Source organism: Podarcis cretensis, assembly GCF_951804945.1.
Source record: "Podarcis cretensis genome assembly, chromosome: 2".
Classification (NCBI taxonomy): Eukaryota; Metazoa; Chordata; class Lepidosauria; order Squamata; family Lacertidae; genus Podarcis; species Podarcis cretensis.
In genome coordinates, this window is record NC_137171.1 from 116,826,752 (window position 1) to 116,851,799 (window position 25,048).

The window sequence follows — 25,048 nt, forward strand, 5'->3', positions numbered from 1 at the left end:
CCCCCAAGCCATCTGAAGGCAATCCTGTATAGGAACGTTTTAAAATGTTTTATGTTTTTATATATTTTGGAAGCTGCCCAGAGTGCTAGGGCAACCTAATAAGATGTGTGGGTTATAAATAGTAAAATAATCATCATAGAACGGGCTGTCCCTATCAGAGAAATGATAGAGGGTATGGAAAGATAACAGAGCCTGATCCTGGCATCTGTTGCTGGAGCTAAGTGATTGCATGACCCCAGCCAGCAGAGCTGGGAACTGGACTGCCTCCTCCAGCCAGGCATTTGGGCTGCAGGGTGGCATCGTCCCAGCTTCATGAAAGGGTATTTCAGGAATATTTCCTGAGGAGGCTTTAGAAATCAGTGACTGAACACCTGATCACAAGGAGACTTATTAATGCAACACCCTGGATAGCTTATATTCCAATGATGTAATAAATTTTGATGTGAGATACAGCTTTCTAAAAAAAAAAAACCCCACTTATTAGAGAAGAAAACCAAAGGGTATAGAAGGGGGAAATTGTGTGTGTGTGTTTAACCACTGGAATACTGTGTACACAATTTCAAGGTAACATTACATTTTATTTCCACTTTATCTCACATGGGGCTTGAACCCACAACCAGGAGATTATTCATCTCACGCTCTAGCGACTGAGCTAGGACAGCTCAGCGACTTGTGGGCGCAGGGACACCGACGGTGGCGTGTGAAGACCCCTAGAGAATGGTGCAAAGACTTGTTCCCTGCTGCTCCTCCAGGGCTAGGAATGGACCAGATCTCATAAAGGGACCCCTGACCGTTAGGTTCAGTCGCGGACGACTCTGGAGTTGCGGCGCACCGGATCTCATAGGGTTAATCCATTTGCCCCGACAGCTAAGAGCGGAACCTCCAGGATCAGAAGCAGCGGGCTGCAAATTCGAGGGCAGGGGAAGCAGCAGGGCGGTCTCGCAGCCCTCGCCTTGCAAGGGGGCGCATCCAGCCTCGCAGCCCCCCAGGGCCCAACCCACAGCCAGCGAGCTCCGATGCCCAGAGAGGCAGGAAAGGGGGCCAGCCAGGGGGACTCGAGAGCGGCTGCACTTTCCTGTCCCCCGCCGACAACATTAAAGTCTGTCTTTCTGTGAATTTTTATGATATCCAAACAGAGTAGCTTATAGTTAGGGAGCCAACACCCTCCCTTCAGTTGTGAAGGAAATAAGCACCTATCCTATCCTAAAAGACATCTGAAGGCAGCCCTGTTTAGGGAAGTTTTTGATATTTAATGCTGTACTGTTTTTAACACTTGATTGGAAGCCGCCCAAAGTGGCTGGGGAAACTCAGCCAGATGGGCGGGGTATAAATAATAAATTATTATTATTATTATTATTATTATTATTATTATTATTATTATTATTATATCTTCCTCTGTTTCACTTCAGATAATTCAGTGGGGCCTATTCTTAGTTCATTCTCTTCTGGATCAGTGCCTTAATCCTTTGAAGATATTGTATATCACAGAATAGTCATTCAGATGTTCCCAGATGTTGTTGTCAAGTTCCCATCAGCTTCAGCCAGCAGGGCAGACAGTCAAGGATGATAGAAACTCCACTCTGGACCCCACCACCTTGGCTCTGCTGCCCTATATCCTTCCCATTGAAAGAAATGTGAAAATTAATTTTGTACGCTATAGATTTATCCTGGTCTGGTGCATGCAATGTCTTTTGTTTTGCAGCTGTGTGATTTGTGCTCATGTTGTATTGTGGTGGCCATTGGCTATAAACAATAAAATTTATAGATACAGTTGATTGAACTGCAGAAGTAAGTAAAAAAATAATAAAACGATTTATATATTTTTTTGGTCCTCACTCCCAAATGGTGTGTGTGTTTTTGCTTATGTTGGGGGTCGGGCGGGGGTGGAGAAGTATGAAGGCCAAAACCGCTCCCCTCCTCTGCTAAATGGATGCAGGAGACCAGAGGCAGCGAATGAAAAAGCAGGGAAAGAGAAACCCTCCAAGTGCCACTATTTTCCAGGGATGTCCCTGATTTAGAGAAGCCGTCCTGGTTTCTGATTTGATCCCAGAATGTCCCGCTTCTCCTTAGGGTCTCCCTATTTTCATTGAAGAAATGCTGGAGGGAATGGAGTTATCCGACCCCCGGGCATCTGACAAGGCAATCCTGTATAGGGACGTTTGAAAATGTTTAATGTTTTATTATGTTTTTTATATATGTTGGAAACTTCCCAGAGTGGCTGGGGCAACGTAATAAGATGTGCGGTATATAAATAGGAAAATTATATTTATGGAAAGGGATGTTCCTATTTTCATCAGAGAAATGCTGGAGGGTTTGGAAAGGTCAGTTGCTGGAGCTAAGTGATTGCATGATCCCAACCAGCAGAGCTGGGAACTGGACTGTCTCCTCCAGCTACACATTCGGGCTGCAGGCATAGCGGTCAACCTTCCCTTTTTTTGTGGGAAATTCCCTTATTCCAGTGCCATTTCCCGCTACTATCCCGGATTGTTAGATATCCTGTAGACTGTACCCGGGAGAGGTGGGTCTGTCCATCCCTTATTTTCCAGTCTGCTGATCCCTTATTTTCAAATCTGAAAGTTGACAGCTATGGCTGCAGGGTGGCATCGTCCCAGCTTTCTGAAAATATTTACTGATGAGGATTGCACATCAGATTGTGATTGATTGCACATCAGATCACAAGGAGACTTATTTGTGCAACATTCTGGATATCCGAGAAGATGCCAGGTAGATTCCAATGATAGAATAAATTCTGAGGGACAGCGCAAGGGGGCGCATCCAGCCTCGCAGCCCCCCAGGGCCCAACCCACAGCCAGCGAGCTCCGATGCCCAGAGAGGCAGGAAAGGGGGCCAGCCAGGGGGACTCGAGAGCGGCTGCACTTTCCTGTCCCCCGCCGAGGAGAGCGGAGGAGCAGCGCCCCGTGGCCTGGCGAGTTTCCCCGGAGAGGAGCCGGATTCCGCTGCAGGGACGGAGCGAGGAGTCCGAGGTGCAGGAGGCGGAGAGCAGGTGGGCCTGGCAGGATCAGGCCCCGAGCGGAGTCAGAGGCTGCAGGGCGCCCCCCCCCAACCGGGCAGGAAGGGGAAGGGGCGCAGCTGAGGGGCAGGGCATCTGCAGGAGGGCACAGGGGCAAACATCTCTGGCTCAGGCTGGCACGGACCCTGCCGGAGACCCTGGGGAGCTGCTCCCTTCAGTCCGGAGCTCAAGGGGCAGAATGAGGGCTCCAAGGCAGCTGCTGCTTCCCGGTGGACGATGCATATAGTCGCTCACGGATCAGCGGCGGAGCTGGGGCTTTTGCCGCCCCTCTCCCTGTCCCTCTGCAGGGAGCCCCGTCCTCTTCCAGGGTCCTCCCCACGGCGGAGAGGGAAGGGGAGGCAGGGGGGGGGGAATGGAAGAGCAGTGCAGCGGGGGGGGGGGCTCTTCCTGTGCAGCCCCCTGACACCCTTTGCAGGCCACTACTCCTGCCCCCCTTCCTCTGCCAGTGCCATTGATAAATCTATCGCCCTCCTTGGTGAATTGGTCTGATCGCCTTTGAAAGCTCTCTTTGCCACCACCATCGTCGCATTTTGTGGTAATGATGTCCATCAGATTCATTTAGCAAGGAAATGGCTTCTTTTGCCTGCCCCAAATCAAGGTCCACTGTGCCTACACATGGAGGTTCTGTTGATCTGGCACGGCAATTAAAACAGCTGATAGATGTATACTCCAGAGAATGCATCTGATCTTTTCCCAAGCTGTCAATGCTAGTGACCTCTTGTGTCTGCGTGTAAATAAGTGAGAGAGGCTTAAGCCTGTTTCGTTAAAGGTTTTATTTCCATCTTCCTCATTAAGGCAAATGAAGGCTGAGGGTTGAAGTGAGTGCCAGATTTGAGAAGGCAGAGGAAAGGAGGATTCTATGTTCAGATTATTCATGTTCAGATTATTACTCATTTCTATGCTGCTTCATATTTTTAAGGGAAAAAAATCTCAAAGCAATTAATGGAAAATCTCATTGCAGTTTGTGTCCATAGGATGTTGAGAACATTAACTCTGTAGATCCAGTTCTCTCCTCCTGATAGTCTCAGATTTGATTGTTCTTTCCTATAGAGCAGGAGGAACATTTATGGGCTTAAAGCTGCATTGATTCTGGAGGCCACATTCTAGTGAGCTTTGTGGCCAATGTATGCACATGCATGTGCACACAGAAAAGAGATGCAGACTATAAAGTCACATGCACACACGCCAGAGGTGCTGCACACACTCACCAGACATGCCATCTAGCATACATACAAGTCTTGCGAACACAATCAGCATGTTTAGACCTTCCAACCCCAGTCCTGGGGTGGAGGAGAAATAAGAGCACAAGAAGACCCTTCTGAATTAGCAATGAGTTCTAAGAAAAAAGACCCTTCAGATTGTTCTTTAGAAATCCTCTTTAAAGAGCAGCCAGAGGGATCATTTATTTCCAGATCAGGGCTTTTACCCCATTTCAGCACTGTGCTGCTTTGTGGTGAAATTGGAGTTTAAAAAATCTCTCTAAGGACCCTTAGGCATCTTTCTCTCCAGAACAGACAGAGATCTTCATCCTATGATCAGATCAGGAGATGGAAACGGCAGGGACTAGCAGGACACACCCTGAGGCTTGGCAAACCATATGCAGCCAGTGGAATGCCAGTTAGAATGTCTTCAGTCAAGAGAGTTTGTGACCATCAAATATAAAATATTTTGGATATTCCTTTTGTCCTTTTGTTCTTAGGCTGTGCAGATACCATACATTTAAAGGATGTGGCTTCCCCCAGAGAACCACAGGACCTGTAGTTTATTGCTACAGTTCTCAACACCCCTAACAAACTGCAGCTGGCAGGATTTCTTGGGTGAAGCTGTGTACTTTTAAGTGTTAGGTGGGTCTGTCGCAGCCTTAATCATATACAAAGATCTGTTGCTGCCTTTCCAACATGCTAGAAGTTGCAGCCAGGATCAGCATTCCCTGTCCACGGAACATGCTCAGTCCTCTCACTGGGTTGTTTTTGGATTTCCCTCCCACTGCCTTGGTTTCCCCCCCCCCAAAAAAAAAAAATATTATTTGTACTTCCATAAACCGTTTCCCCCAGTCTTTGGATAACTTCACCTCGTCCCTGGGTGGAGTTGTTTGGGTGACATAAAGATTGTCATTCACATCCTGAACATTAGAAATAGAAAGAGTAATAATATATTTCAAAAACTGCCAAATGGTTAAAAAATGTGCTTTTGTTTTTATTCTTGGGTTTTATTTTACTTTGTGTTTATTTCTTTTCCAGCAGGGTGACGTAAAAATTGAAGAGCAGGGACCCAGGAGACCCATTCAAAGGGAGAGACTGGAGTGCAAAGGAAAGAAACCTCCTACCGGCCAAGTTGGGACCCTCAGGGATCTTCTGCCTTGGGAAGATTTATGTCAAATTAAGCAGGAGCCAGAGGAGGGGCAGCCGCAGCACCACTGGGATGCCCAGAAGCAGGATTTCCTGAAGACGATGCAGCCCCCTCGTTCAGGGTGGGAAACCCCACAGGCTCCCAGTCCTTCCCACTCCGGGGATGGTGTCCTCTCCTTCAGGGGTGCTGCGGATGCCAGTCGGTGGCCCAGTGGGAGAACAGGGGAGACAGACCAGACCCTGCTCCCAGACACTGAGGGGCTTCTCGGAAAGGTAAGTGCTCCCCTCTCACCTGGGTTTCCTGGAGGTCACAGGTCCACTGCCTCTCAACATGGAGGTTCTGTTTAGCTATGGTGGTGAATATTCCTCCTCCCTGCACTTTCTCTCTAATCCACTTTTAAAAGGCTTGCTAGACCAAACTTTCTAAATGGGTAGCTGTACAAATTTACCAGCTGTGGTCCTGCACTGGCAGCAAGGCTAACAAACAGGGGAGCTGGGAACGTGCTGGTCCCATCTCTCCCTGCATCTGCCTCCTGACCTAATTGTCCCAGCTTACCTCATGATTGGGCCGGCCCTTATGGGGAACTGTGATGAAACCAGGCAATCTCTTATGAGCCATAGCTAACAAACTTTCCATTTTGCCCAAACCAGGAAACTGCAGCTGGCGGCTTTGGAATAAGCTGGGATGTTAAGCTAACTTCAAACTGTGCTTGGTCAAAACAGGAAACTCTGGTTGATCAGTGGCTTCGTGGTTTGACTGTTCCCACTGACAGCAGTAAAAATAGGAAGCCCTGTTGCATTCAAAGGGGTTGTTTGGACAGAGTCTGTGATCAGCATGCCAATCAGGACAGGCTTAAAAAGGTAAAGGACACCTGACCATTAGGTCCAGTCGTGGCCGACTCTGGGGTTGCGGCGCTCATCTTGCTTTACTGGCCGAGGGAGCCATCGTACACTTTTCGGGTCATGTGGCCAGCATGACTAAGCCGCTTCTTGCGAACCAGAGCAGTGCACGGGAACGCTTCTTACCTTCCTGTCAAAGCGGTACCTATTTATCTACTTGCACTTTGATGTGTTTTTGAACTGCTAGGTTGGCGGGAGCAGGGACCGAGAAACGGGAGCTCACCCCGTCGTGGGGATTCGAACCGCCAACCTTCTGATCAGCAAGTCCTAGGCTCTGTGGTTTAACCCACAGCGCCACCCGCGTCCTAGGACAGGCTTAGGAAGCAATTATTATTATTATTATTATTATTATTATTATTATTATTATTTGCATCCTCCCTATCTGACTGGGTTACCTCTGCCCATCTGGGTAGCTTCCAACAAAATAAAAACTATCAACAATTTCCCTGTAAAAGGCTGCCTTCGGAAGTCTTCCATTTCGTAGAAATGGCCTTCGGTTTTAAATATTCGCCCTCTTTAAGTAATCACGTGGTGTAAACATGTATGTTGTCCTCTAGGTCCAAACACACACAGACACACACATAGTAGGAGCAAGCAGTGCTCCAAAGTGCTTATCTTGCGAACTTGCCGTCTAAGTTGTTTACTCCTGACCAAAGTTCCTGTTTCCCAAAAGGACAGGAGGGGGAGCAGAGGAGGAAATGGATGGGTTTGAAGGCTCTTTCCCTCAGCCGCTTCTCTCCCCTGAGGAACAAGAGCAAAGGGTGTTTGCAGGGCAGGAGGGCAGAGGAGGAGGCAGCGAGGGCAGAGGGAGCAGTGGGCGGATCCACTGCCTCTCCCAGCCGGTCCTGATTCAAGCAAGGGGCTTCCTTCTTCTCCCTGCAAGGGCCACCCATGTATTCAGAGCAGTCCTTTGCAGATTAACTCTTAAATTCCAAGGGATCTACTCTCAGGCCACTAATGTGCATAGCATGCCAGCCTTAGGAAGGGAGGTGGGACAGGCAGGTGAAAGGAATTGCCAAAGGTGTTTGAAAATGCGTGGGGGATCTTGGGAAGGGGGTGCCCAATTGGGGCTTCTCCAGGGGCAGCAGAATGTCTTGGGCAGGAGAATCCCTGCAGGGGCTCTCAGACTCCCTTGGCTTCTTCTTCCCTCCCTCCCAGGAAGCTGCAACTTGCTCTGGATTCTGTGCTCCTCAGGAAGCTGAACCTGCAAACCTAGCTGAGACTGAACCTGCAACCCTGGCCAGGATGGAGGGAGGAAGATGGACGGGTGACCTGGTCAGGCTCTCTCCCGCATCCCTCCCCACAACCTCTGAGCATTCCCTCCCAGGACCCTTGGAGAAATCTGGTGAGTTCCAGGGGAGAGGAGATGGGGACAGGGATAGATGGGTGGTGGAGGGAGAAAGAGGAAAAGACGAAGAGGAGACAAATGGAAGGAAGTTCCTGACAATAAGAAGGAAGGGGTGAGGCCTTCTCCGAAGCAGCTATTTGTTTCTTGAATTCTTTTCCTAAAGTAGTGGGGAAAGATTTTCTTCCTCCAGGCTTTGAAATCTTAGGTGTTATTTCCACGGCAGGAATAATTGATGGTAATGAAGTTGCACACCAATCCTGAAAAATGGGTGAAGTGGGATGGAAATGTTTCCCTTAATTATTTATAATTAATGTACATAAATTGTTTCTATTATTCTTATTTTTTATAGACAGGGTCAGAATCATACATTCCACCAGCATCAAAACACAATAGATGCATACACCTCCCCAGTTTGGTGGGGTTAAGGGACAAAGGACCCATTATCATGATACACAATTCCTGTGGCTGGAGGCTCTGTAATTAGGATTGGGCATATAAAGTCCAAGAGCGTCTGGTATTATAAGCAAATTGTGTAAAATTGCCAATCTTACCGACTGGGGTTGTTTGTGAGAGTGAGTGAGTGGGATAATAATTTTAGCGCCCCTGTGTAATGGCTTGGTTCTCCCGCACAGACGTGAGACACCTCCAGTAGTAATTATCTCAAACTCATAAATCACTGTGGAGCTCAGTCTTCGGCCTGTTCATCCCAGCTTGCAGTTGCCGAACCCTCCAGCAAAGAAGCCCCCACTTTCGCTTTCTTTTCCCCTCTTCTCGCAGATTCTCTCGAGCCTACGATTTTTTGGACAGGCTATTTCGGGGGCTCTGTGTCAGAGCTCAAACTGGAGATAACAGTCTGTGCCCCCCCCGTCACCCCCTCTTCCTGCTCCTTGTTCTTTGCTCCTGCTGCAGCTTGGCTGCTCCTCCCCTGCTTCACATTCCAACCGAATCCCATCTCTTGCGTTCTCAGGCTCTGTCAGCGGAGGCACGAGAGGCTTGAGATTCACGGAGCTGACACCCTGTAATTTTGTCCGTTCCTAAGCTTCCATGGAGACACTGTGGTACAACCTTGGTGCAAATTTCAAAATAAGTACACAAAGCCAACAAAGAGACTCAGAGGTTTATAGTGGCACCAGCTTTCCTGGTCTAGAGTCCACTTTGTCAGACTGCAGCCCACAAAAGCTTAGGCCATAATACATCTATCAGCCTTTAAGGGCTGCAAAAGATGAATCAACAGAAGTGTAGTTCATCTATGGAATCCATCCTACAGGAGACAGTGAAAGCCAGCAACTTGGATAGCTTGAAAAAAAGGATAAGACTGACGTCTCTGCTCTGCCCTCGCGGTCCTAGGCAATAATGTGGCTTTTCGATGGAGTCCGGCACGCTTCCCTGCGCCCCACTGGACTCCCGTGGATAGCTCTCCATCAGCTTCCTGTAGCAGAGTCGTCGCAGCGGTAGAAAACTGTTGCAATGTGTGTGTAATAAATCAGACTGCACACAAGCTTTCTTGCTTATCTCCAACAGTCTTTAATCATGTAGAAAAACATCATAAATCAGCCCGGCGAAAGAGCGCACATCTTGCTGCCTCGCCGCAAAAGCGAAAGAAAAAAAACACACAGAGAAACACTCCCCTCTGTGTACATAGCCACGCCTCAGAATGTGAGACGTCACTCAGAACTGTTTAACCCTGTAAGTTCTGATTATCTTCACACCCCCTCTCGTCTCGCATCCTGAGAGAAACTGTGAACACACATCTACAGACCTCTTTGAGTTCAACTCCCTTTGCATTGCCTCTCTTTCTTCTTTTTTTTATAAATTTTTTATTAGTTTTCCAATTTTTAAAAGACACAACAAGAACAACATACAAACAAACACATAAATTCATAATTTCTTAACCTCATTTTCATAAGCCTCTTTTCTCGGACTTCCCCATACCTTCCCCTTTTTGCATCCTTTTTTTTTTTTTAACAATTATTCAACAACCCTTTTAACCAATTAAATTTAAATTCATTCTCCTTTTCAATTTCACCCTAAGTCAAACAAAATTTACCGCTGTAATTCTACGTCTTCCTCTCCCTTAACATTTTAGCACTCCTCAATTTTATGGTAGCTCTTAAGATATATTTTAAACTTCTTCCAATTTTCCTCCACAGTCTCTTTCTCTTGGTCACGGATTCTGCCGGTCATTTCTGCCAATCCCATAAAGTCGATCACTTTCGCCTACCATTCCTCCAGCGTGGGTAGCTCTTGTGTCTTCCAATACTTTGCTAGAAGAATCCTTGCTGCCGTAGTAGCGTACAAAAAAAAGTTTTTGTCCTTCCTCGGCACCAATTGGCCGACCATACCCAAGAGAAATGCCTCTGGTTTTTTATGAAAGGTGCATTTAAGTACTTTCTTAATCTCATTATAAATCATTTCCCAGAAGGCCTTAATCTTTGGGCAGGTCCACCAAAGGTGGAAGAAGGTACCTTCAGTCTCTTTACATTTCCAACATTTATTATTGGGCAGATGATAAATCTTCGCAAGCTTGACTGGAGTCATGTACCACCTGTAAATCATTTTCATAATGTTTTCTCTTAAGGCATTGCATGCCGTAAATTTAATACCTGTGGTCCATAACTGCTCCCAGTCAGCAAACATAATGTCATAACCTATGTCTTGTGCCCATCTAATCATAGCTGGCTTCACTGTCTCATCTATTGTATTCCACTTCAACAGCAAGTTATACATTCTTGATACATTCTTAGTATTGGGTTCTAACAGTTCTGTTTCTAATTTCGATTTCTCCACCTGGAAACCAATTTTACTGTCTTGTTTGTAGGCCTCCATTATTTGAAAATAATGGAGCCAATCTCGTACCTTGGACTTTATTTTCTCAAAACTTTGTAGTTTAAATTCACCACCTTCTTGTTCTAAAATTTCAGAATATTTTGGCCAATTAGTTCTCATATTAAGTTTCTTTACCTCCTTAGCCTCCATTGGTGAAAGCCACCTGGGAGTTTTATTTTCCAATAAATCCTTATACCGAATCCAAACATTGTACAGTGCTTTCCTAACAATATGATTTTTAAAACCCTTATACACTTTAACCTTGTCATACCAAATATATGCATGCCAACCGAAACTATTATCAAATCCTTCCAAGTCTAGAATGTCTGCATTTTCAAGAAGTAGCCAGTCTTTTAGCCAGCAGAAAGCTGCCGATTCATAATACAGTCTTAAGTCCGGCAGGGCAAACCCCCCTCTTTCTTTGGAATCAGTGAGTATCTTAAACTTTATTCTGGGCTTTTTGCCCTGCCAGACAAATTTAGATATATCTTTCTGCCACTTCTTGAAACAATCCAGTTTATCAACAATTTGTAATGTCTGAAACAAAAATAACATTCTAGGCAATACATTCATTTTAATTACTGCAATTTGACCTAACAAGGAAAGCTTCAGGTTTGACCATATTTCTAAATCTTTCTTTATCTCTGTCCAGCACTTATCGTAATTATCCTTAAATAAGTTTACGTTCTTAGATGTCATGTTAATCCCCAGGTATTTTACTCTCTTTGCCACCGTTAACCCAGTTTCCTCTTGGAATCTCTCTCTTTCAACATTTGTTAAATTTTTTTCCAGTACCTTAGTTTTTTGTTTATTCAACTTAAATCCTGCGACCTGACCAAATACTTGAATTAATTCTAGGACTCTTTTGGTACTAGTGTCTGGCTCTTGCAAAGTCAATACTAAGTCATCTGCAAAAGCCTTCAATTTATAATGTCTGGCTCCGACCTGGATCCCTTTCACCAGCTGGTCCCCCCTAATCATGTTTAGCAAAACCTCCAGGACCGATATAAAAAGTAATGGGGATATTGGGCACCCCTGCCGTGTCCCTTTTTCAATGAGTAGTTCGTCAGTAACCACATTATTTACAATTAACTTTGCCTTTTGTTCCGAATAAATTGCACTTATACCATTTTCAAACTTTTGGCCTACCCCCATCCCATGGAGGTTCTTCTTCATAAATTTCCAAGAAATATTGTCAAAGGCTTTCTCCGCATCCACAAAAATTAAAACTGCCTTTGTATTAATATTCACTGTCAACATTTCTATAATGTCAATTATATTCCTTACGTTGGTAGATAGATGTCTACCCGGGAGAAAGCCTGCCTGGTCTTTATGAATCTCCTCCACTAACACCTTCTTCAATCTTTTTGCCAAAATGTCTGCAAATATTTTGTAATCCACATTAAGTAATGATATAGGGTGGTAGTTCTTGATCTGTTTTTTATCAACTTCAGTCTTTGGTATAAGTGTAATAAAAGCTTCTTTCCACGATTCGGGTGCCCTTTTCCCCTCTAATATCTCATTACAAACCTCCTTAAGCGGCTGTATTAACCAGTCCTTCAAAGCTTTGTAGTATCTGGAGGTTAATCCATCTGGTCCTGGAGATTTCCCCAATTGCATATTTTGAATGGCGCCCTCTATTTCTTGTTCAGTTATTTTCTCATTTAAAGCCAACGTGCTTTGTTGCGAAATTTTTTGTAATCCATATTTCTTGAGGAACTCTTCCATTTCTCCTTCGTTTTCCGGCCCTTGTGCATATAATCTTCTGAAATAACTCTGAAAGCAGTTACTGATCTCATTTGGTTTAAAAATGTTCTTTCCATCCACCTCCAAGCTTGTGACTGTATTCAATTTCTGTCTCTTCTTCAATTGCCATGATAGGAGTTTCCCACATTTATCTGCCAATTCGAATGTCCTTTGTCTCATTTGCTTGATTTTCCATTCAATCTCTTGGTTCATCAATTCCATATATTGCTTCTGATACAATTTAATTTCTCTCAAAATCTCATGCGACTTTGGTTTAGATCTCAGTTTCTTTTCGCTTTCTTTTATCTTTTCCAAAATCTTGTCTTTCTTCTCATTTTGTTTCCTCCTTTTTAAAGAGTTCTGTTGTATCAGGAAACCCCGCATCACGGCCTTACTTGCGTCCCAGATCACTCTTTTCTCCACTTCTGTCCTCAGATTTATCTCAAAGTAGTCCTTCAAAGTTTTTTGGGCCTTTTGATAAACCTCTGGATCTCTAAATAAGGTGTCATTCATTCTCCATCTAAAGGAACCAGCTGTTGTTGTTTTCATTTCCATCTTTACCGCATTATGGTCGGAGCATGTCTTTGGGCAGATTTCCACTTTTTTTATCTTTGGAGCCATTCCACTAGTAATCCATATTTGATCTATTCTTGTCCAAGTCATCTGTGATTCCGAAAAGAATGTTCCCTCTCTCTCGAGAGGGTTTCTTGTTCTCCAGATATCAATCAGGTCCATATTGTCAGTCATTTCAAAGAAAGTCTTAGGTAATCTCCCCTCCTTAGAGATCACCTGTCTTTGTGCTTTGTCCATATTTGTAGAGACGACACCGTTCATATCTCCTAAAAGAATCACCTTATAATCCAAATAGTCCGTTAATGTCTCATGCAGTTTCTTATAAAATTCTGCCTTCCCTTCATTCGGTGCATAAATTCCAAATATCAAAATTTTTTCTCCTTGAATTTGTATCTCAATTGCCAAAATTCTTCCATGTTCATCTTTAAAAATCAGTTTTGGAGCCAATTTCTCTTTTGCATAAATCACCACTCCTCTTTTCTTAACTTTATCTGATGAAATAAATTCTTGTCCCAATCTTTTGTTTATAAGTAATCTTCTGTGTGCCCTTGTCACGTGGGTTTCTTGTAAACAAATCAGATCCAATTGTTCTCTTTTCAAAATATGAAAGACCTCGCGCTTTTTTCTGGGAAGGTTCAGTCCATTGCAGTTCCAGGTTAAAAACCGCAGAGACATTATTGGTTAGTTCCCTCCAGTCACACCCTGCGACTGTTCTTCTTCCGTTGGTGATTTAAGTCCAAATGTCGGGTTCCCCAAGTCTGTGTCTGATGTCGAGTTTAACACTCCTTTCACCAGGTCTTCCTCGTATCTGTCCAAAAATTGTTCTTTATCTTGTACTGTTCTTATTTTAACTTTCTTTCCTTTAAAGTTAAAGGACAGACCCTGTGGATATTCCCACCTAAAGGAAATGTTGTTCTTCTTCAGCAGGTCAACCAAATTCTTAAAATAGGTTCTTACCTCCAGAATATATTTTGGGATATCCCTGTAGATTTGCACAGAGACGTTTTCGATCTGAAGCGTCTTCTGATAATGCAAATTTAATATCTTGTCTCTTTCCTCTTTAGATCTCAATGTTATCAGGCAATCCCTTGGAATCTTCCTGCCTTGCCTTCTGCCCAATCTGAAGGCAGTTGTTATCTCAAATTCTTTTTCCTCTAGGTTCACCTGCCAGAAATCTGAAATTTCTTTTGTGAGAAAGTCCACTAGGTTGTCCCCTTCACTTTCTGGAACAAGCCTAAGTCTCAAATTCTTCTCCTTCCGTTGCATGTCCCACAAAGAGAGGGTCGCCTCATGTTGGTCAAGCCTCCTACAAACCGGTACTAAATTTCCCTGTGTAGATTCCGCAGTGGATTTGGCTTCTTCCGCAATTTTCCTAATTGTGGCGTTTTCTTGCACCAATTTATTTATAATCTCTGTATTAGATGTCACGCTTTTGGTGTTTAAGTCTAATTTTGCCGTAAGATCTGCCAATTGCTTGGTATTTTCTGTGCTCTGTTTATTCAGCTTTTCTAAAGATTCATTTATCTTCAATAATGCCTGCATCACTGACTCCATGAATGCACTTATTCCTTTTTCCTGTCCAACTGGGCCTGTTGGCGGTAATCCTGATAAGGAGCCCCTTTTCTTTTGTGCTGCTTTAGCCTTAGATCTTGTTGCTATTTCATCTGCAGGGCCACTCATGTCCCAAGGTGGTTCCCACAGGAACAGGTCTTGAATGGAAAAATCCAGTGACTTTGTTTTTAACAGTCAGTGTTGCAACTGTTGCCTTCAGCCCTCTAGAGGGAGCCAAGATATCCAATAAGCAAAGGAAACAAAGAATCCAAAAACCCTCAGAGGGAAAAAGTTACTAAAGAACGTCTTTCAGTCTTTTAGTTGCAACAATATTATTTCTACAGAATCTCAGACGATTGTATCTAATAAAGTCCCCACTTTGCAACAAATCTGACAGTTCCCTGTCAAAGTGCTTCACCCAGACAGTCCGTTCCCAGAGTCAGAGACTGCAGCAAATTGTCCCTTAAGATTTTCTCATGCAGGTTTCCTTTTCTTCTTCCCCCCCTGTTCCTGCTTACTAGGGGGGGAGTTAAACTTCAATGCTAGGGTTAGTCCTCTCAAAGGTTCGCCATAAGTTATCAATTACAGCTTCCTAGTTCCGTTGCTTTAGCGATCATGCAGTCCGGGGGAGGCAGACTTCCTTTATTTGCCGTCCCCACTTTCGGCCAAATTTTTAAAAACTTTAATTTAAAATCCCAGTAAGGTTTCCAATCCTACTCACGGGAATCCCTTTTCAGTCCAAATTTCAGGAAGGAATCGGCGCTCTCCGTCAATGGCGACGCGGCTTCACTCCACGGGCTGGGTAACGACTCTCAGCTCCGCACACCCCCGATGCTCCTCCGGAGCCTTTAAAAAGGCTCTTTTGCAGTAAAGGGGGGCGCAAAAGGTGCCCACCGAGTCCCCTTGATCACAGGCTTCCGCGCCTGTGATTTTAGGGGTCCCCGCTTCGCCGTAGCGGTCAGACCCGAACTCGTGGAGCAGCCCTTTCTCCGGAGATCAGAGAAAGAGCCGCCATTAGCGCTGGCGCCAACCGGAAGTCCTGGCGCCAACCATTGCCTCTCGCCCCTTTCTGGCATTTGTCTCAGGCAACCGTTGAACCTCCTCAAAACTCCCAGGTTCGCACTGTGCGAAACCAACCCACACGCTGGTGACCTGAAACCTCTCAGGTGGAACTCCCTTCGTGGTGCGAGTGGACCGTCTGAGCACAATCCCAGGTGCTCCTTCTGACCCACTGGGGCCAGCAAGTGTGTCCTCTACATCAGAAGACTCCCCCTCTGACTTACTACGTCTTCGAACCTTCTGCACTTTGCTAACAGGAGACGAAGGCTCACTCTTGGGCTCTCTTTTAACAACCTGTGGAGATGCCCAAACCTGTTCTTGACCCTGTTCAGAGACTTGGTCCTCAGTAACAGGTTCAGCCTCTGGCTCTCTCTCCTCCTCAGAATCAGACAGACATTCTGAGAGAACGTCAGGACTCGCATGGATCCTTGACCAACCATTCTGCTCACAGAACTCAGCATGTTTACTGATCAGAAGCTTGGTCTGATCACCTTCTGGATATGCAAACCTCCACCCCTTTGTCGCAGGTTCATATCCACAGAAGATCATTTTCTGGAACCTCAGGTCACCTTTCTTTTGTTGAGCCTTTGGCACAGGCACCCAGGCCTGTGAACCAAACACACAGAAGAAATGCAGCTTCGGCTTCATTCCGTGGAGCAAGAAATACGGGGTGTTACCTACCACTGAATTGTAGGACCTGTTCATCGTGAAATTGGCTGTCCTCCAAGCCTCGCTCCAAAAACTCTGATGCAAACTGGAGTCACACAGTAGAATCTCTGTTGCTTAAGCCAGAGCTTTACTCCTGAGCTCCGCCACGCCCCTCTCCTGAGGAGAAGTAGCACCCGTCACCTTGTGACGTATCCCGTTCTGACGGAAGAACTCTGCAGAGCGGACCCAGTAAACTCTGCACCTCGGTCACTCTTGAACCCCTGCACTTTGGTGGAGAACCGTAGTTCCACTGCCACAACCCAATCTTTGATCAGTTGCGCTGCCTCGCCTTTCGTTCTCAGCGAAAAGCACCAGCCATTTTGGCTAAAATCATCTGTCAGCGTCAGCACAAACCTGGCCCCGCCCAGACTCGGCTTTGGCATGGGCCCAAAAAGGTCTGTGTGCACAAGCTCAAAAGGTTTTGTGGTTACCCTCTCCTTTCTGGGATAACTGCACCCTTTTACCTTTGCCTTTCTGCATGCCCTACAATCTAGGGATCGGTCACATGTTTTTATCCTGCACCCTACTGTGTACTGGGGCAACTTTTGGATATCTTCCCAAGAGCCATGTGACATTCTTTTGTGCCACAAGTGAGCACATGAATCATGAGTGGGAACGTTTGCACACTTCGCCTGTGCTCCCTCAGCGTCCCCCTCATCCTCCAGAGGTGTCTCCAGAACAAAGAGATTGTTCTGACATGCAACACTGACGAGTTGTCTCCCACCCCTGGAAATAGAACAGACATCATTTTCAAAGCAAACCTTGTACCCCTCCTGTAAGAGACAAGATACAGATAAAAGACAGTGTTTCATCTCAGGCACAACGTAGACCTCCAGCTCTGCCTGCAAGAAAGAAACAAAAACATTTGCCACGTTAGACAAAGGCCTCTGTGACCCATCAGCAAATACAACTGTTTTCCCAGCTGAAACAGCTCTGCAGTTCCACATTTCGACACCAGGTGTCGCTGTTATCAGGTGATGGCTGGCTCCAGAGTCAATGACCCAGCGCATCATTCTGTCCTCTCTGGAGTTGTCCTTAAGTGTTCCCATGGAGGCAGTTAGGTGATAAGGACCGTCTTCACTCCCTGAGTCACGTCCTCCCTTCGCTTTCCCACGCTGGTCTCCTCTCCTGGACTGGCTGCCATGGGAAACGACCTTGGAGACATCCTGCCCGGCCTCTCTGGCTCTCTGCAGACAGGATCTACGCAGATGGTTAACTGAACCACAGACAAAACATTGATGAGTGGAAAAAGCCTGAACTGTGCCTTCCGCTGGCCTGCCCCCCCCCCCGCAACCAGATGGGCTCCCTGTGCCAACTCGGCCCTCTCTGATACGGCATTTCTGTTCGTCACTCAAGCGTCCTGTCACATACGCCAGCGTAAGATCTGCGGGATTCATCGATTCCAAAGTTAGACACAAATTGTCATAACTTTTCTCCAAAGAGCTGAACAAAATATAAACTTTCAGTTCCTCAGAAAAGTTAACTTGCAACAGCCTCAACTGGTTGAAAACAGAGAGCATCTCAGTTACATGCTGTCTGATGCTGTCACCTGGATGCAGCTTCATCTCAAACAAGCATCTGGTAGTGTGGATCTTTGCCCCAGCTGTGGTCCTGTGGTGCACTCTTTCTAGTGCCTGGTAGGCCTCATGAGCAGTCTCCAGCCCCTCTACCAAAGGTAGCTGCGAACCCTCCAAAATGAGCACGATAGCTCCCAGGGCTTTGTGATTTTTTCTCTGCGAAGCATGGGCCGCTTGCTGTGGAGGCCCTTGGACCGCCTCCCACAGATCCTTGGCTACCAGCCATGCCTTCAGCTTCCTACTCCACTCCTCCCAATTCTTTCCGTTCAATTTTTCGAACGGGACGGCGTACGATTCATGGCTGTCTGCCATCTTCTCCCCCGGGGCTGAGCGTACTCACGTAACAGCAGCAGCTCCTCCGGCACCCGGTCCTCGGAGATCCGATCCTCCCAGCGAGCTTCACTGCCTCAAACGTTAGGCAGGACTCCAGCTGGCTTCAGCTTCCCCTCAGCTGGCTTTCACACACACCTGCACGACTTGGCAACAGTTTCAAACGCTTGGCTGACCTCCATAACCTGTGGCTTTTGGATGGAGTCCGGCACGGTTCCCTGCGCCCCACTGGACTCCCGTGGATAGCTCTCCGTCAGCTTCCTGTAGCAGAGTCGTCGCAGCGGTAGAAAACTGTTGGAATGTGTGTGTAATAAATCAGGCTGCACGCAAGCTTTCTTGCTTATCTCCAACAGTCTTTAATCGTGTAGAAAAACATCATAAATCAGCCCGGCGAAAGAGCGCACATCTTGCTGCCTCGCCGCAAAAGCGAAAGGAAAAAACACACACAGAGAAACACTCCCCTCTGTAAATATAGCCACGCCTCAGAATGTGAGACGTCACTCAGAACTGTTTAACCCTGTAAGTTCTGATTCTCTTCACAAATAACGCTTCTTAATACTAGTTTCTGGAAAGCACCGGAAGGCAGAGAAGACTCTTGTGCTCCAGTCCTGCTTGCCGGTTTCCCACAGGCATCTGGTTGGCCTCTGTGAGAAGAGGATGCTGGACTAGGTGGGCCTTTGCCTGATCCAGCAGGCTCTTCTTAGGTTCCAATATATTGCAATATATATACAGTTAAATGTAGCACTTAAGTTTTACTTATTTCACAAAGGAGACACTGTTACTCGAGCCTGAGATCATTCACTTGAGAAATAAAAATAGAGATGTGTCTAATAAACCAGTTCCAGCATAGATCTGTATTATAAAACGATGCTGCCTTATTAAGTTTGAATAGAGTGATCATGTTTTGCTCTTGCCACTGTCTCATCAGCTTTCGTAAAATTTGGAACCTAGAGAGGATAGTGGAGAATGAAGGTGTTAAAACGAGAGAAGGTGCAGATTGGGATTGACATGTGTTCAGCTCTCTTTTTGTCTTTCTTGAAAGTCTAACAGGATTCTCTTTCCTCCCAGACTCCCAAACAGGTGAGAATGATGAAAGTCAGAATTCTATGAAGCCACATGTGAATTTATGGGGGAAAACAAAGAAATTGAGGATACAACAAAAAAGTTGCAAAGGAGAGAAACTATTTGAATGTACGGCATGTGGAAAGAGCTTCAGTGAAAGTGGAAAACTTAGAATACACCAACGAACTCACACAGGGGAGAAACCATTTAGATGTATTGAATGTGGAAAGAGCTTCAGTCGAAATGATACACTTAGAATACACCAACGAACTCATACAGGGGAGAAACCATTTAAATGTGTTGAATGTGGAAAGAGTTTCAGCCAAAGTGCAGCACTTAGAATACACCAACGAACTCACACAGGGGAGAAACCATTTAAATGTGTTGAATGTGGAAAGAGTTTCAGCCAAAATGCAGCACTTAGAATACACCAACGAACTCACACAGGGGAGAAACCATTTAAATGTATTGAATGTGGAAAGAGCTTCAGTACAAGTGGGAAACTTAGAAGACACCAACAAAGTCACACGAGGGAGAAACCATTTCAATGTATGGAATGTGGAAAGAGCTTCAGTGATAGGGGATCACTTAGAATACACCAACGAACTCACACAGGGGAGAAACCATTTAAATGCGTGGAGTGTGGTAAGAGCTTCAGTGATAGTGGAAATCTTAGAATACACCAAAGAATTCACACAGGGGAGAAACCATTTGAATGTTTTGAGTGTGGAAAGAGCTACAGTCAAAATGAAGCACTGAGAATACACCAACGAACTCACACAGGGGAAAAACCATTTAAATGTTTTGAGTGTGGAAAGAGCTTCAGTGATAGTGGAGCACTTAAAATACACCAACAAACTCACACAGGGGAGAAACCATTTAAATGTATTGAATGTGGAAAGAGCTTCAGTACAAGTGGGAAACTTAGAAGACACCAACAAAGTCACACGAGCGAGAAACCATTTCAATGTATGGAATGTGAAATGAGCTTCAGTGATAGTGGAGCACTTAGAATACACCAACGAACTCACACAGGGGAGAAACCATTTAGATGTATTGAATGTGGAAAGAGTTTTAGCATAAGCGGAGCACTTAGAATACACCAACGAACTCACACAGGGGAGAAACCATTTGAATGTATTGAATGTGGAAAGAGCTTCAGTCGAAATGATACACTTAGAATACACCAACGAACTCATACAGGGGAGAAACCATTTAAATGTATTGAATGTGGAAAGAGTTTCAGCCAAAGTGCAGCACTTAGAATACACCAACGAACTCACACAGGGGAGAAACCATTTGAATGTTTTGAGTGTGGAAAGAGCTTCAGTGATAGTGGAGCACTTAGAATACACCAACGAACTCACACAGGGGAAAAACCATTTAAATGTATTGAATGCGGAAAGAGCTTCAGTGATAGTGGATCACTTAGAATACACCAACGAACTCACACAGGGGAGAAACCATTTAAATGTATTGAATGTGGAAAGAGCTTCAGTGACAGGGGATCACTTAGAATACACCAACGAACTCACACAGGGGAAAAACCATATAAATGTATTGAATGTGGAAAGAGTTTCAGCAGAAGCGCAGCACTTAGAATACACCAACGAACTCACACAGGGGAAAAACCATATAAATGTATTGAATGTGGAAAGAGCTTCAGTGATAGGGGATCACTTAGAAGACACCAACGAACTCACACAGGGGAGAAACCATTTAAATGTATGGAATGTGGAAAGAGCTTCAGTGACAGGGGATCACTTAGAATACACCAACGAACTCACACAGGGGAAAAACCATATAAATGTATGGAATGTGGAAAGAACTTCAGTGACAGGGGATCACTTAGAATACACCAACGAACTCACACAGGGGAAAAACCATATAAATGTATTGAATGTAGAAAGAGCTTCAGCAAAAGTGGAGCACTTAGAATACACCAACGAACTCATACAGGGGAGAAACCATTTAAATGTTTTGAATGTGGAAAGAGTTTCAGTGAAAGTGGGAACCTTAGAATACATCAACGAACTCATACAGGGGAGAAACCATGAAAATGTATTGAATGTGGAATATGGAGCATTTAGAAGACATCAACAAACTCACACAGGGGAAAAATCACAGAAACTTTAATAAGCCGTATAGGTGTTCTTTACCTTTCCTTCTATGCTTCCTTGCAATACTGATAAAATCAAACCACCCCAATGCTTTCAGCCCCAGAAGAGGAGCTGCCCTTGGTGTCAGGGGAGGGGTCCAAGGGAGCATCTGAAGCCCTGCCATTCCTTCTGTCCCTGGCCCCTTCCCCTCCTCTCTCTGCGATCCCAGGGCCACTCTTGACTCCCCAGCAGGTGACTAGACCTGTCTGTGATGGTGAGATGTCCTGGCTGGTTGAAGGACCACTTCCTGTTTCCTGCAGCTCCATCCTGCCTTCTCATGCAAGGTGGAGTCATGAAGCAGGCGAAGACTGAGCACACCTAAGGGTGGCACGGGGGGTGGGTGGGATTCTGCTTAACCTTTCCCCGTCTGCTCCTTTTCTGGATCCAAATCCCCCCACAAAAAGGGGCAGTGTGAGGGCGCAATCAGTGTTATGGAGCTGCACTGAAAATCATTGCTTTGTGACCGTAAGAGACCCTTCTCAAAAAAAGAAGCATCAAGAGAATTTAAGCTATAGAATTTAAAACAAACAGATAATTACAAAAAAAGAAAGCAGTCTGGCGCCACATTGCGTAGGAGTTACTTTAGCACGCTCTTCCTGGGGCTGCCTTTGAAAAGAGCTCAGAAACTTCAATGGCTGAAAGAGCTGCAGACACGTTGCTGACCAGAGCTGGTTATAGGCAGCATAGGACTCCCATATGAGAACAGCTCCGTCTGCCTAATTGTCTGTTTCTGGACACAATCAATGTGTCCACAAGAAGAGGAAGATCGATTTGGAGTGCCGCATTTTCAAAAAAGATGGACACACGACAAATTCTTTGTGGAGCTGAAAGGCATGCCCGTGTGCCTCATTTGTGGTGAGGCCCTCTCTGTCCTGAAGAAGGCCAACCTGCAGAGGCACCACAGGACAAAAGCACATCCAGTACCAGGAGTTCCAGGGGCTGCTGCGCCAAGAGAAGGTCAAGGCGCTGAAAACAGACCTGTTGGGTAACCTGTGGCCCCTCCAGATGATGTGATATTGCAACTCATGTCTTCTTTAGCCGTTGGCCACGCTGGCTGGGGCTCATGGGAGCTGGAGTCCAAGGATCTAGGTCCAGAAATGCCAGGGACAATTCAAATCCCTCCTCAGTCGTGAAGCCGATTGGGCGACTTAAAGCTGGTCACCATCTTTATGCAAAACCTCCCTCGCAGGGTTGCTGTGTGCGTTAAAGCAATATATCTTGTGGTGGGCTTGATGAGGGGAGTGGAACAGAAATGTAATTCATAGGTAAGAAGACAGGAAATAATTCTGAATCTGACTGAAAATAAAGGATTCTTTGTCTCCAAATTGCATATAGCAAGCACCTGTGTTGTTGAACTCTAGCTGAAGTCTGGTTCCTCAGCACTCTGCACTCTCTCTCTGGAAACCTCCAGCTGTCAGGTGACAGGAACCAGCCAATGCCTCCCAGTTCAGAAACAGTCTGCCAAGAGCTGAGATTGGAAGTGGACAACCAAGGAAACTTAGGGGAGCATTTTCATTTCCATGCTTATGAATATTGAATTGAATCAATTCATCTGATGTGTTCAAAATAGTAGAGAAAATTTATGGTTGACACCACCTTGGGATAGTTTTGACAGGAATTCGGGGAACTAGGAATATTTTTAGTTCCATCTGGGTTGATGGATCAGCAAATAGCTAGAGAGGATTAAGGGGTGGGGGCGGGAATCAGGCCTTGTTTCTCATGTGACAGATAACCGATTCCACAGGTCTTAAATGTGACCATTTGCGACACAAGATCTACCCACCAGGGAAGAATGGCAGATGAAGGTGATGGACTATATGGAACTGGCGGAAATGACTGGCAGGATCCGAGACCAGGGAGAAGAGTTGGTGGAAGAAGATTGGAAGAAATTTAAAGACTATTTACAGAAACATTGTAAAATTAATGAATGTTAGAAAGATATTGGAATGAACTTATGTGGTTTTAGCAGAAATGTTATAAAGGATTAGGAAAAAATAGACTGTTAATTGGTGAAACGAGGGAAACTAAAGTTATATCATATTAAGATAAATTACAGGACAAAAATTGTAAAAGATGGAAAGGATTTGCTGAAATAGTTAACCGAACTAGAATACAAAAAAGGGAGGTGTGAGGAGGTCAAGAAAACAAGCTAACGAATGATAAGTTATAGGAAGATTCGATGTGTTATTTTTTTAATGGACTTTATTTTTCTGTTTTTGTATTTTTTTCTTTTTTTTCTTTTCTTATTATGATGTGTTTTTTTTGATGTTGTTTAATATGATGTTATTATTTTTTCTTTTTGTAACCTTTAAAACCTTAATAAATATTATTAAAAATAAATAAATAAATGTGACCATTTGCTGCCTCCCAAAATTATGCTTAAGCCTTTCCCCTCCCCCCCAAAAAACAACAACTCAAACATGGTAGCTGGTCTTGTCAAACGGGCCAATATAAGGTTCATTTGGCAAGTTTGTTGTTGTTTAGTCGTTTATTTGTGTCCGACTCTTCATGACCCCATGGACCAGAGCACGCCAGGCATTCCTGTCTTCTACTGCCTCCCGCAGCTTGGTCAAACTCATGTTCGTAGCTTTGAGGACACTGTCCAACCATCTCGTCCTCTGTCGTCCCCTTCTCCGTGTGCCCTCCATCTTTCCCAACATCAAGGGGGTCTTTTCCAGGGAGCCTTCTCTTCCCATGAGGTGGGCAAAGTATTGAAACCTCAGCTTCAGTATGTGTCCTTCCAGTGAGCACTCAGGGCTGATCTTCAGACTGGATAGGTTTGATCTTCTTGCAGTCCATGGGACTCTCCTTCAGCACCATAATTCTTTTTTAAAAAAATAAATAATATTTATTAAAGTTTCAAAGAATTACAAAAAGAAAAAGAAAACAGAAAAAACAAAGTACAGAAAAATAAAAACAATTAAAAACAAATCAATCTTTACATGTCTTGTCTTTCATTTACTTGTTTCCCTGACCTCCTCACACCTCCCTTTTTTGTATTCTAGTTCAATTGGTTACTTCAGCAAATCCTTTCCATTTTTGCTTTTATCTTAATGATTTATCTTAATATATTGTAACTTTACATTCTCACCTATTCATGATCTAATTTTACCTAATTCTATAACATTACTGCTAAAACCGCATAACTTCATTCCAGCATCCTTCTAACATTCCTTAATTTTACAATGTTTCTGTAGATAGTCTTTAAATTTCTTCCAATCATCTTCTGCCGACTCTTCTCCCTGGTCTCGGATTCTGCTAGTCATTTCCGCCAGTTCCATGTACTCCATCACCTTCATCTGCCATTCTTCCCGGGTGGGTAGATCTTGTGTCTTCCAATACTTTGCAATAAGTATTCTTGCTGCTGTTGTAGCATACATTAAAAAATTTCTATCCTTCTTTAACACCAACTGACCGACCATGCCCAGGAGAAAGGCCTCTAGTTTCTTCAGAAAGGTATATTTAAATACCTTTTTCATTTCATTATAGATCATCTCCCAGAAAGCCTTAATCCTTGGGCACGTCCACCAAAGGTGAAAGAATGTACCTTCAGTCTCTTTACATTTCCAACATTTATTGTCAGGCAAATGATATATTTTTGCGTGCCTAACTGGTGTCATGTACCACCTGTATATCATTTTCATAATATTCTCTCTTAAGGCATTACATGCCGTGAACTTCATACCTGTGGTCCATAACTGTTCCCAGTCAGCCAGCATAATGTTGTGTCCCACATCTTGTGCCCATTTAATCATAGCAGATTTAACCGTTTCATCCTGAGTGTTCCATTTCAACAGCAAGTTATACATTCTTGACAGAGTCTTAGTTTG

General features: G+C 44.8%; 1 protein-coding gene across 3 annotated transcripts; it reads left to right on the forward strand.

The window, feature by feature from the left end:
- The first annotated feature begins 2,789 nt into the window (after positions 1-2,789).
- On the forward strand, positions 2,790-23,781 carry LOC307206375 (uncharacterized protein). 3 transcript variants are annotated; one of them, XR_013834319.1, is made up of 5 exons: positions 2,790-2,984; positions 5,272-5,652; positions 7,438-7,624; positions 19,066-22,564; positions 23,603-23,781. XR_013834319.1 is itself a non-coding variant. In XM_079959600.1 (4 exons), exons 1-4 carry the CDS (start codon positions 2,823-2,825, stop codon positions 21,114-21,116), a joined length of 2,781 nt encoding a protein of 926 aa, XP_079815726.1. In that variant the 5' UTR covers positions 2,790-2,822; the 3' UTR covers positions 21,117-23,576. The 3 variants fall into 3 exon arrangements, 1 of the variants encoding a protein (XP_079815726.1); XR_013834320.1 differs by lacking the exon at positions 23,603-23,781 and having other exon boundaries at positions 19,066-21,313; positions 21,770-23,576; XM_079959600.1 differs by lacking the exon at positions 23,603-23,781 and having other exon boundaries at positions 19,066-23,576.
- The last annotated feature ends 1,267 nt before the right edge of the window (positions 23,782-25,048 follow it).

Excerpts from the sequence above, each read along its gene's own strand:
- LOC307206375 (XM_079959600.1), top strand. The coding sequence starts at position 2,823 with ATGCCCAGAGAGGCAGGAAAGGGGGCCAGCCAGGGGGACTCGAGAGCG. Across the intron at positions 2,985-5,271 it reads GACGGAGCGAGGAGTCCGAG|CAGGGTGACGTAAAAATTGA; the intron begins GTGCAGGAGGCG and ends TTTCTTTTCCAG. Across the intron at positions 5,653-7,437 it reads CTGAGGGGCTTCTCGGAAAG|GAAGCTGCAACTTGCTCTGG; the intron begins GTAAGTGCTCCC and ends CCTCCCTCCCAG.